Raw genomic sequence first — 12090 nt, forward strand, 5'->3', positions numbered from 1 at the left:
GCCACGCCTTGGATACGCCACTGTATACGAGGGGTCTTCAAATGGTTTCCGCACTTTTATATTTTTGTTGGAAACGGTGAGGGGGGGAGGAGAAGTCATTGGTGGTGTATGAGAGCGTCATGTGACTGGTCTGTCTGGCAAGCCGGCTGACCTTGCGCTTTAGTATAAGAGTTGTCACGCTGTGGTGAAGATGGCTGGGAAAATTGGTCACTCCTGATGTACTGACGGCCTCATCTCATTTCTTGAGGCCCTAAAATGCCAGGACAGTACAAATACCCTCCTAATGACCCCTTTTTGGAAAGTAGACAGTCCAAGGTATTTAGTAAGAGCAGTGGCGTCACTAGGTTTAGTGTCACCTGGTGCCGAAAAATGTGGTGACACCCCCCCCCCTTATCAGACCAGCTCCGGGTTGGCGGCTCTGCTACTATATATATATATTATAGCTGTGTCCAGCAGCACCCACCGTTATCAGACCAGCTCAGGGGGGCAGCTCAGCTACTATATATATAAAACATATAGCTGTGTTCAGCAGCAACCCCTCACCCCCCCCCCCGCTAGCACACCATCTCTGGGGGGCTCCACCAAACCACCCACCCCTACTTATCACAGCAGCTCACCTCGGGTTTGGGCAGCAGAGGACACCCCCATTTCAATCCATCTCCCCCTGCCCGTTACACCAGCTCAGGGCAGGTGGTCAGGAGTGACAGCAGGAACACACAGGGACATTGTGGTAGAGCAGGCCCGGCACAGCAGCAAGTGATATGATAACCCCTGTGGAAGGAGTAGGGTCAGACTGGGTAGACAAGGTCCAAGATCCAAGCTGGGGTCATACACAGGAGGTCAACAGGATGTGAAGCAGAAGCATAGTCAGGAACGGAGCCAGGGTCATGCAGAGGAATAAGGAGAAGGCATCAGAGAGGTCAGGAGGCAAGCCAGGGTCATACACGGGCAGTCAGAAGGGGCGGAGTCCTTTACACAAGCCGAGGTCACAACAAGAGGTCAAGCAGAGGGAAAGTCCAGAGGTTGGCTCAGTAGTGAGGAATCAAGATAATGTAGGATACACAGGAACAAGGGGCACAGGTACGCTGAAGATCATCTAGAAGTCCTCTGTCACTGCTTCCCTCCTTAAATAGGGTGTTTGGCGCCAGTTCTGGAATTTGGGTATGTGCACGCCCAATGCGTCTGCACACATATTTGTGCAAACGGCCACCTCCATGTAGGATACTGGCAGACGTGCCAGGTCTGTGTCTTTGCGCATGCGCAGCTCTGTTCTGGGCAATGACACCATTTTAATGATAGCTGCAAATATAAAAATATTGAATTACATTTCTGTTCTATATGAAATGTTGCTTTCTGCATTGTCATCATCGGCACCCGCTCATATGGGGTGCAGGGGCGCCATCCCCCCATCAATGCGCCTGACCCCTAATCTACATGGAGGGTGCCTGACACATATAGGTAGATTCAGGTAGAGTTAGGCCGACTTATCAGTAGATAAGTCGACCTAACTCAAAATCTACGCCGGCGTTTGTTTAAGCGTATGCTCAAACAGAGATACGCTTAAACATATCTAAGATACGACGGCTTGCGCCGTCGTATCTTAGATTGCAATGTTTCGCGTGGCCGCTAGGTGGCGCTTCCATTGCGGCCGGCGTAGATTATGTAAATGAGTTTCTACGATTCACGAGCATACACCCGACCGCCGCAGTCGAGTTACGTTGTTTCCGTAAGGCCTTAGGCGGCCTAAAGTTATTACGTTATTACGTCCACGTCGAAATCAATAGGCCCGTGCGGCGTACTTAGCCGCAATGCACACTGGGAGATGTAGGCGCCCGGCGCATGCACAGTGTCAAAAAAACGTCAAAAACGTGAGGTCAAGCCTCATTTCCATACTACACACCCCCCTCCAACCAATTTGAATTAGGCGCCTTTACGCCCGCTCGGTTTAGGCTACGCCGCCGTAGATTAGCAGGTAAAATGATTTAGAATCATTACTAGCCTAGCTAATTTATGGCGGCGTAGCCTAAACAGGCTAAGCTACGCCGCTGCAAAGATTAAGCCGATCTACCTGAATCTACCTACTAGAGTTCAATGGGTTTTGTTTTTAAGCATATTATTAGAGCCTGGCTTCAAATTGGCTTAAAAAATGGTGGGCTCGAGGCGCAGAGCCCACCCAGTTGTGTGACATTAGTGAATTAATATTCGCTAATGTCTTCCTGTTTCTCCTCCAGGCCAATCAGCAAGCGGGTCCTGAGAACCGATTGGCCGGGAGTCCTTAGACCCCATTGGCCACAAGTCCCAAGTCCTGATTGGCCCGGGAGGAGAAGAGACAATCGGGACTTGAGGGGATATGTAAAGGGGGAGCTACCGAGGGCACGACCTGGTTGGGGTAAGTGCGGGGCTGGTGGGCAGCCTGGCAGGCGACTGGCTCTGCAGGGGGGGCTGCTCTGCAAGAAAATTGTCTTAGGCCCCGTACACACGAGAGGATCTATCTGCTGGAATTGATCTGCGGATCAGTTCCAGCGGATAGATCCGCTGGTGTGTACATCCCAGCGGATCTTTTTCCGCGGATTTTTTTCGGCCCGACCGATTTCCAGCAGATAAAAATTTCTTAGCATGCTAAATTGCTAAGAAATCTATCCGCTGGAATCGGCTTCAGCGGATCGATCCGGTGGTCTGTACAGACTCACCGGATCGATCCGTCTGATTCCCTCCCTCGCATGCGTCGTAATGATTCGACGCATGCGTGGGTATCCTTATATGACAGCGTCGCGCACGTCGCCGCGTCATCATCGCGGCGACGGCGCGACACGTCATCGCGAAGGGATTTCGGCGCGGATTTCGATCCGATGGTGAGTACACTCCATCGGATCCAAATCCGGGGAAATCCTCTCGTCTGTACCCGGCATAAGGAGAAAATGGGGAGTATTTACTAAAGACAAATAGACTATGCAGTGTGCAAGTGCAGTTGCATTTTACATGGGATGTAGAAAGTAATTGAGGTGAAGTTCTGCTGACTTCCATCAACCAATCATGTGCAAGAAAAAATGCTTTTTTATTACATTATCTTTGCATGTGATTCAGTTTATTTTTTTATTTTTTTTGCAAGTGAAGCGTCACCTCATTTACTAAGCTGCCCTTGCAAAGTGCACAGCCTGTTTGCCTTTAATAAATCCCTCCAATGACTTTCCTGAGCCCCGTCTCTATGAAGTGCCGACACCGACTGAGAGAACATGGAAGAAACCGGGAGGGTCTAGAGAAGACTAAACTAACTATCCCGTAACAGGAACAGATGACGACATTGAAAATCACCATAGAAAAGTAAGTTGCAGTGACCTAAAACTGCCACTAGATGTCATCATACTACTAAAAATAGAAAGATAACCTCATGCGGTTCAATACAAGACACAGAAATACATGGAAGTGGGCGGAGTAACTACTATGTACAATACGTGAGATTTTAGGTCCTGTTCACATGTCGTAAAGTGGGAACGAGCGATTTTTGTTATGTGTGATTTTCATGCGACTCCGCGTGTCACGCATTGGGCAGTCCATTCACATCAATGAGCCGCCTTATCCGTGTTTGTGACACAAAAGAAGCTCCTGATCACTTTTTTGGGGCAATAAGCTTATCGCGATTTTTAAACACGTGTCTTTCAGAGCCGTTCAGTTCTCGTGACATAATTGCACCGTGTTTGGGGTACAATTAGTAATGCCACCCGGACACGCGATTTTGGAGTCCCGGGCAGAATTGTGGTGATTCCAAATTGTGTGATGTGAATGGGACCTCAGTGATGGGGAATACATCTACTATACTGTTATTATTATTATTATTACTATGAGGATATGAGGGAGTCTTCTGGAAGGGGGTGTCAGGTAATTATTACATCCTCTTCTGCACCCCCCTCCCCCCTAGACTTTATGAGTGTGGGAGGAGCCCACTGCAAGGGGTATTATTTGTGCCCAGAGTTGGGAATTAATTCCCAGAGGAGGTGAAGAAATTCTCCCAAGGTGATTTTTGTTGTTTTTTGGATCTCTGTTTAGATTTTAACCACTTCCATACCGGACCTATTCTGACATTTCTCTCCTACATGTAAAAATCATCATTTTTTTGCTCAGAACCCCCCCAAACATTATGTATTTTTTTTTAGCAGAGAATGGACCTTAGGGAATAAAATGGCGGTTGTTGATCCTTTTTATACCACACGGCATTAGCTCCACATTTTTTCAAACGTTTTTTCATAAATTAAAAAATTAAAAAACGGTAACATTAGCCCAATTTTTTTGCATAATGTGAAAGATGGTGTTACACCGAGTAAATAGATACCTCACATGTCACGCTTTAAAATTGCGTAAACTTGTGGAATGGCACCAAACGTTTGGTACTTAAAAATATCCATAGGCGACGCTTTAAAATCTTTATCAGGTTTTAGAGAGTTACAGAGGAGGTCTAGTGCTAGAATTATTGCTCTCGCTCTAACGCATGCGACAATACCTCACATGTGTGATTTTAACGCTGTTTACGCATGAGGACGCGACTTAAGTGTGCGTTCGCATCTGTGCGCGAGAACACAGGGACAGGGGAGGTTTACATTTATTTATTGTTTATTTAAATTTTTTCAATTTTTACACCTCTTATTTTTTTGGATCAATTTTATTCCTATTACGAGGAATGTAAACATCCCTTGTAATAGGAATAGTGCGTGACAGGTCCTCTTTATGGAGATATAATAAGAAGTCCTTTGCGCTACTAGATAGAAGTAGTAGAAATGTGTATAGAACAAATAGTGATAATAAACAAATCAAATCTAGCTGCAAAACCGAATAGTGTTCACAATACACAAATATACAAAAGAGGATAAACGGGCGATTCTGCGCAGTGATGAATTATCACAAAATATACAAATATGTGACAAAGATGAATAAGTTGAATAAAGTATCCAAGTAATTCATGTCTAGTCCGTGTGATTATCCATGTTCAGACCGTCTCACATAAAAGTTCATTACATCCGGCTTGTTGTGCGCTCTCAGAACTCTCACCTCAAGAAAGTCAATAAACGGCATCAACTAGTATAGGAACCTTCAACCCTCATAGGATTCCGTCCCGCAATCTTTACTGGGATCTTCACGTCTTTATATGACCGGCCCCCGGTCACCACACATCCCAATTCCAGATAACAGGTAAGCACAGCGGCCCAGAATCTAATAACTCCAGCAAGGACATGAATTTTGTATATAACATGCGTCAATTAGTCCAGGGGTTCCGCTCAATACATTTTCACAGATATCCCCTTTCTAAACATGTTTCACATATCCAACTTCATCAGGAGAAAAAGGAGAAGGAAATTCAAACTTCAGTTCTGGATTGTAACATACAGTTTCTTCTCATGCATGGGATAGATCCAGTTCACCTTCTTAATGATAACCCCGGGGTCTGACTGTTAGCCACGCATTCTGCCACACCAGATCCTTATCCGAGCATGCAGCCTGGCAGGCCAGGAAAGGAGGAGGGACCAGCAAGCCCCGCCCCCCTCCTGAACCATGCCAGGCCACATGACCTCAGCATGGGGGGTGCTTTGGGGCAGGGGGAACTTGTTTTTTTTTATCACATCTAAGGGTCGAGTATGGATTTGGGGAGGGACCCCACGCTTTTTTTTTCTTTTGAATTTTGACATGGGGTTCCCCTTAAAATCCGAACCTGACCCGAAAGGGCATGGTATGTGTTGGCTGGGACCTCCACGCAATTTTTTTTGCAGGTGTTCTGTCGAGAAATGCCCGCGCTTGCGCAGTACGGAGCCGCCAAAAGCCTTCGAACATCGGAATTTACGATCAGTTATAGACGGCGCCAGCGCACAATAGCCGACATTGTGCCACACGCTCCCGATGCTCATGCAAGCCTGCAAGGGGCGGATTTCTATATCTCTGCTATTCTTCCTACACGTGTTTGCGGGGCGTGTTTAGCAGACATATATTTGTTTAGGAGATGTGTTTGAGTTTCATGAAAAAATCCGCCCCCATCTTAGCAGCTCTGCCCATCATTACAAAATACGCCCCCTTCTGTAGGCATCTGCCCCTCACACACACCCATCATGAAGAAATCCGCCCCTTGCAGACTTGCATGAGCATCGGGAGCGCGTGGCACAATGTTGGCTTTTGTGCACAGGCGCCGTCTACAGCTGATCGCAAATTCCAATGTTCAGCGTTTTTTCGGCGGCTCCGTACTGCGCATGCCCTGTTCTAGGTGGGTATTTCTCGACAGGGGGCATTTCTCAAATGGACACTGGCAATGTTTTATTTTTACATTCATCTGTCAGTCACTGTAACAGCTGATAAGTAATACGTAGTTAGGGACGTGGTGGTCGGCTTCCCCGCCCGCTCCTTAACGACCAGCTGATATTGAAGACGCCGGTGGTCGCCGGCTCCAAACATTCACATCTGAACCGCATCTAAAATCGCAGCTGAACCGCTAAACAGCTGCTTAGGAGATTTGCAGTGAAAACGGAGAGGAAATTCGCACCCGACATGTGTGATCTTATCCTAAGTGATTGTACTGACTGGAGGTGTCAGGAGGAAGATTGCTTACAGATAATGTGTTGGTGGTGGAAGATTAGATATCAGTGTGTGTATGTTGTTGTTTACTGGACACTACCAGTGTCTGGATTGGGAAACTTTGGGGGGTTTTACCTTAACGTACAGTGTTTTAGAATATAAAAAAAGACACATCAAATAGATAATAGAAAAAAAAAAATTTTTGTTAGACATCACCCAATCAGGAAGCTTCAAGCCAGCCATAGAGGTACTAAAAGACAAGGCATGCAGAGCCTACTATGCCATCAGGAGACGGCTGTACCACCTAAAACCACCCGTGAGAGTCCGGCTCAGAATATTTGATAGCGTCATCGCCCCAATTCTTCTTTATGGCAGTGAAGTTTGGGGTCCTGTCACCTACCCAGACAATTCAAATGGGACCCCAGCCCAACAGAAATATTCCATCTTGAATTCTGCAAGCACCTCCTCCAAGTCCATCGGAGCTCCTCCCACAGTGCTTGCCGGTCCGAGTTGGGCAGATTTCCCTTACTTCTCGCAGTACAGAAGAGGGCGCTATCATACTGGGACCACCTACAAAACAGCAGTCCCAACTCCTACCACCATACAGCCTTACTGGACAGTAAGAACCAGTCCAAGCCGTGTGGCCTGCACCAACTCATCAACACCTTGTCTACCCAAAACTCTCAGCAATGCGGCCTGATAAAATCTCAAATAAAAACCATAATAACTCCAAAGAAAAACATGTTGGAGAATGGAGACACGAAATAAAAAACTCCAAAAAACTAACAATTTACCAGTCACTGCAGAGAGAATACAAACTGGCCCCGTACCTGGAGGTGCTACAAGACCCCAAAGACAGACAGACAATGAGCTGTACAGACTGAGCGCCCACAGCCTGGAAATGGAATTAGGACGGCACAGACAGACCTACAAGCCCAGGGAGAGGAGACTGTGCCAGCAATGTGACCAGGGGGTCCCGGAGGATGAGGAACACTTCCTGCTACATTGCACCAAGTACTCATCAGTGAGGGACACTCACTTCCAGAGACTCTCCGCTCTCATCCCGGACTTCAACTCTACAGAAGAGAAGAGGAAACTCCAATTTCTACTGGGAGAAGAGGAGCCAATGGTGAAGATAGCTGCCCAATATGTGACAGTGTGTCACAGACTGAGAGGGACATGAGAAACTGAGGACTTTCACAGACTTATGTCCATTCCCCTTTATATTACCCCCCTTCCCCTTTTCCTATACAAACTCAACTGCTTTGGCAATGCTAACATGTATTTGGTCCTGCCAATAAAGCTTATTTGAATTTGAATTGAGAGAAGGGGGGAAGAGAGAGAGAGAGAAGGGGGGAGAGAGAGAGAAGGGGGGAAGAGAGATTGAGAGGGGGGGAAGAGAGATTGAGAGGGGGGAAGAGAGAGAGAGAGAGAAGGGGGGGAAGTAAGAGAGAAGGGGGGGAAGAGAGAGAGGAGAGAGAAAGGGGGAAGAGAGAGAGAAAGAAGGGGGGAGAAAGAGAGAGAGAAGGGGGAGAGAGAGAAGGGGGGAAGAGAGAGATAAGGGGGGGAGAGAGAGAGAGAGAAGAGGGAGAGAGAGAAGGCGGGAGAGAGAGAGAAGGGGAGAGGGGGGGGGGGAAGAGAGAGAGAAGGGGGGGGGAGAGAGAGAAGGGTGGGGGAAGAGAGAGGGAGGGGGTATACAGAGAGAGAGGGGTATACAGAGAGAGAGAGCGAGAGAGAGGGGTATACAGAGAGAGCGGGGGGTATACAGAGAGAGAGAGAGAGAGAGAGAGATAGAGGGATATACAGAGAGAGAGAGGGGTATACAGAGAGAGAGAGGGAGGTGTATACAGGGAGAGAGGTATACAGAGAGAGAGGGGGGTATACAGAGAGAGGGAGAGAGATAGAGGGATATACAGAGAGGGAGGGGTATACAGAGAGAGAGAGAGAGAGGGGGTATACAGAGATATATATATATAGAGAGAGAGAGATAGAGATAGAGAGAGAGATTGAGGTATACAGAGAGGATATAATATAAAAGAAGATGAACGGGGGAGGGAGAGATCTTCAGGGTGAAAACGTCTGCTCTGCTCTGCTTGCAGCCTCCTATTCACTTCTATTCACTTCATGTTCCCGCCCCCTATTTCCTGCTTCCTGGTCACATGTTTCCTGTGACATCACAAGGTTAATCTGGAGGATGGGAACTAGCTGCTACCCTGAGCTCAGCCTCACCCTGTGTAGGAGAATCTCACCCCTCCCCCATCCACACTCCTCTCCGGTTTCAGAGACTTTGAGTTTCATTTCTCTTCTGCTGTGAGCGATGGCGTCTGCTGATCTGAGAGCTGAGCTGGAATGTTCCGTCTGTCTGAACATTTATACCGATCCTGTAACCCTGAGATGTGGTCACAACTTCTGCCGGGTCTGTATTGATCGTGTGCTGGATACACAGGAGGGGTCTGGAGATTTCTTCTGTCCTGTATGCAGAAAAAGGTTCAGGAGTCGTCCTGCACTGCAGAGGAACACAACACTACATAACATAGCAGAGACTTTCCTGTCTCCTCAGCCAGATCCGGAGGAGTCCGGGGTCTTCTGTACTCACTGTGTGGAGTCTCCTGTACCTGCTGTTAGATCCTGTCTACACTGTGAGGTTTCTCTGTGTGATAAACACCTGAGAGTCCACAAAAAGTCCCCAGAACACGTCTTATGTGACCCCACCTTGTCCATGGAGAGCAGGAAATGCTCCGTCCATAAGAAGATCCTGGAGTATTACTGCACTGAGGATGACACCTGTGTCTGTAAATTTTGTGTGACTGGAGAACATCGAGGACACCAGGTGGAGACACTGGATGAGGCTTCTGAGAAAAAGAAGGAGACACTGAGGAATGTTCTGCAGAAACATCTGACAAAGAGAGAGGAGACGGAGGAAAGAGTCCAGAGTCTGCAGGAACACAGGAGGGAAGTAGAAGAAGAAGCAGCTGGTGACACCGAGAGAGTCACTGTCCTGTTTAGAGACCTCAGAAGACGTCTGGAAGATCTGGAGAAGAGAGCCCTGAGGGAAATCTCCGAGCGGGCAGAGCGGATCTCCATCTCCATAGTGGATTTCATCTGGGATCTGGAAATAAAGAAGGAGGAGCTGTCCATGAAGATGCGTCACATTGAGGAGCTGTGTAACATGACGGATCCACTGACTGTCTTACAGGAATCAGACACAGGTGACTTGTGTGATACTGAGGATGGAGATAATGAGGACAGAGAGAGACATGAGGAGCTCCTCCATGATGGAGGGGGTCTGGGTGTGGTGGGGGTCTTACACACAGGTTTATCTGATATAATAACAGAGGTAAATGTATACTTCCATATACAGGGAGCTGCAGACATATTACTGGATGGAAACACAGCTAGTAATGATCTACAGATATCAGATGACAGGAAAACTGTATCCAAGTCAAATAGGAAACAGAATTACCCCAAAACACCAGAGAGATTTCAGCAATGGCGTCAGGTGATGAGCAGTCAGAGTTTCTCCTCAGGGAGACATTACTGGGAAGTGGATGTCGGGGGATCAGATGAATGGAAAGTCGGGATGTGTTACCCCAGTATAGAGAGGAGAGAGTGGGAGGAGTCATTGATTGGAAATAATAGGAAGTCCTGGGGATTGTATTGGAATGGTAATGATTATTGTGTGATACATGACAGTAAAATGACCCTCTTACCCCCCAATCCCCCCAGTAACAGAGTCAGGATAGATCTGGATTATGAGGCCGGGCGGATCTCCTTTTATGATCTGTGTGTTCCGATCCGACACCTCCACACCTTCACCAGCACCTTCACTGAGCCCCTCCATGCTGGGTTATGTGTATGGAGAGGTTGTATAAAGATATGTGGGGGGAGGGGGGAGATGAGACATCACAGGGACAGTCAGTAGGATTAGTTGATTGTTCAGCCAATGATTGGAGGAAGTGGTGACTCCTGGGAGAAGTATGAGGACTGCCATTGCTGGCCTCCTTCTGAAAATGCTAGTTTCTTGGCTTTGTACTTGTGCCGGGTCAAACACTGGGACAGTATCAAATCCAAAGCATAGACATGACAGCCAGGGAACTAGCATTCTCAAACGGAGAGTTTAGCAATGGCAGCCCCCATAATTCTCTCATGACAGATGTCCTTTTACCCCTTGCTGACCATCATCTGTATATATACAGCCAGTCAACAAGAGGTTATACCAAGGTCATGGCCACAGAAACCGGCGATCGATCGGCTGTTTTGTAAAAGTAATCTGGGTGGCTTTACAATGTCCAATCACTTTTACACAGTGAAAGACCATCCCCCCTCCCGTCACTTCCTGCAGAGCTACCCCCCGGCTCTCCCAGTCCTCCCAGGAGCCGGGGACTGTGGTAAGTAGGGATGGGCTTTGGTGTATTCGCACACTTCACGTGTAGAGCCCGCCAGGAAGTCGGCACGGCGCTGCGCTAATCACAGGCAGGGAGACAGGGAGACATTGTCCCGATGCTCGGCTGCAGAGATCGGGAAATGTCTCACTGCCTGTGATTAGCGCAGCGCCGTGCCGACTTCCTGGCGGGCTCTACACATGGAGTATGCGAACACACCAGAGCCCATCCCTAGTGGTAAGTGTCCAGGACGGGATCATGCTGAGGAGATGGAGGAACATCATTTCTGTGATCTCCTCTGGGATGAATGAATCCAGAAGTGATAACGATTTTGGGGCTGAAATGATTAATAAATAAAATCGATAATGAAAATCGTTGTCGATGATTTTCATTATCGATACGTTGGTCTGCACGCACCTTCCTCCCTGCCTATCAGTCCTGCCTCCGTCCGAGTGTTACACAATCCCCTGTGTACAAGCCGCTTTCTCATAGTGTCACTCATGTGACCGGGCACGTCCGCCTCTCTCCTCCTCGCTGATATCAGCGGGGTATTCTCAGCTCCGCCCACTTTTCTGCCCCAAGGGAAAAGAGACAGGAGAGAAGCAGTGGTGAGTGCCGAGCTGCAATAAGGTAGCGGCAAAACATTCATACAATGGCAAAACATTGCTTTTTTTGGGGGGAGGACAAGTGCCCCATTATTGGTGTTGGGGGGAGGAATAGTGCCCCATCATTGGAGTCCAGAGGGGAGTAGTGCCCCATCATTGATGTTCTGGGGGGAAAAGCCCCCCTGTGTTTGGTGTTTTTGGGGGGTAGTGCCACATTATTGGTGTTCTGGGTGGAATAGTGCCCCATCTTTGGTGTTCTGGGGGCGAATAGTGTTCCGTGTTTGGTGTTCTGGGGGGAATAGTTCCCCATTATTGGTGTTCTGGGGGGAATAGTGCCCCACCATTGCTGTTCCCGGGTGGAGATAGACCCATCACAGGTGTTCTGGGGGGAATAGTTCCCCATTATTGGTGTTCTGGGGAGGAATAGTGTCCCATTATTGGTGTTCTGGGGGGGAATAGTTCCCCACCATTGGTGTTCCTGGGGGGGTTGTACTATAAACCCCATCATGACAGGATACCTATATATGATCTGTGTAACACTCCGTTTTTTCATT

At 48.0% G+C, this 12090-nt stretch overlaps 1 protein-coding gene across 1 annotated transcript; it reads left to right on the forward strand.

The window, feature by feature from the left end:
* The first annotated feature begins 8655 nt into the window (after positions 1–8655).
* Positions 8656–10770, forward strand: LOC120921697 (E3 ubiquitin/ISG15 ligase TRIM25-like). The gene has a single exon (XM_040334237.1). It carries the CDS (start codon positions 8867–8869, stop codon positions 10469–10471), a length of 1605 nt encoding a protein of 534 aa, XP_040190171.1. The 5' UTR covers positions 8656–8866; the 3' UTR covers positions 10472–10770.
* Positions 10771–12090: the final 1320 nt, after the last annotated feature.

This window comes from Rana temporaria (assembly GCF_905171775.1).
Source record: "Rana temporaria chromosome 3 unlocalized genomic scaffold, aRanTem1.1 chr3e, whole genome shotgun sequence".
Lineage (NCBI taxonomy): Eukaryota > Metazoa > Chordata > Amphibia > Anura > Ranidae > Rana > Rana temporaria.

Coding starts and splice junctions, on each gene's coding strand:
- LOC120921697 (XM_040334237.1), top strand. CDS start 8,867: ATGGCGTCTGCTGATCTGAGAGCTGAGCTGGAATGTTCCGTCTGTCTG.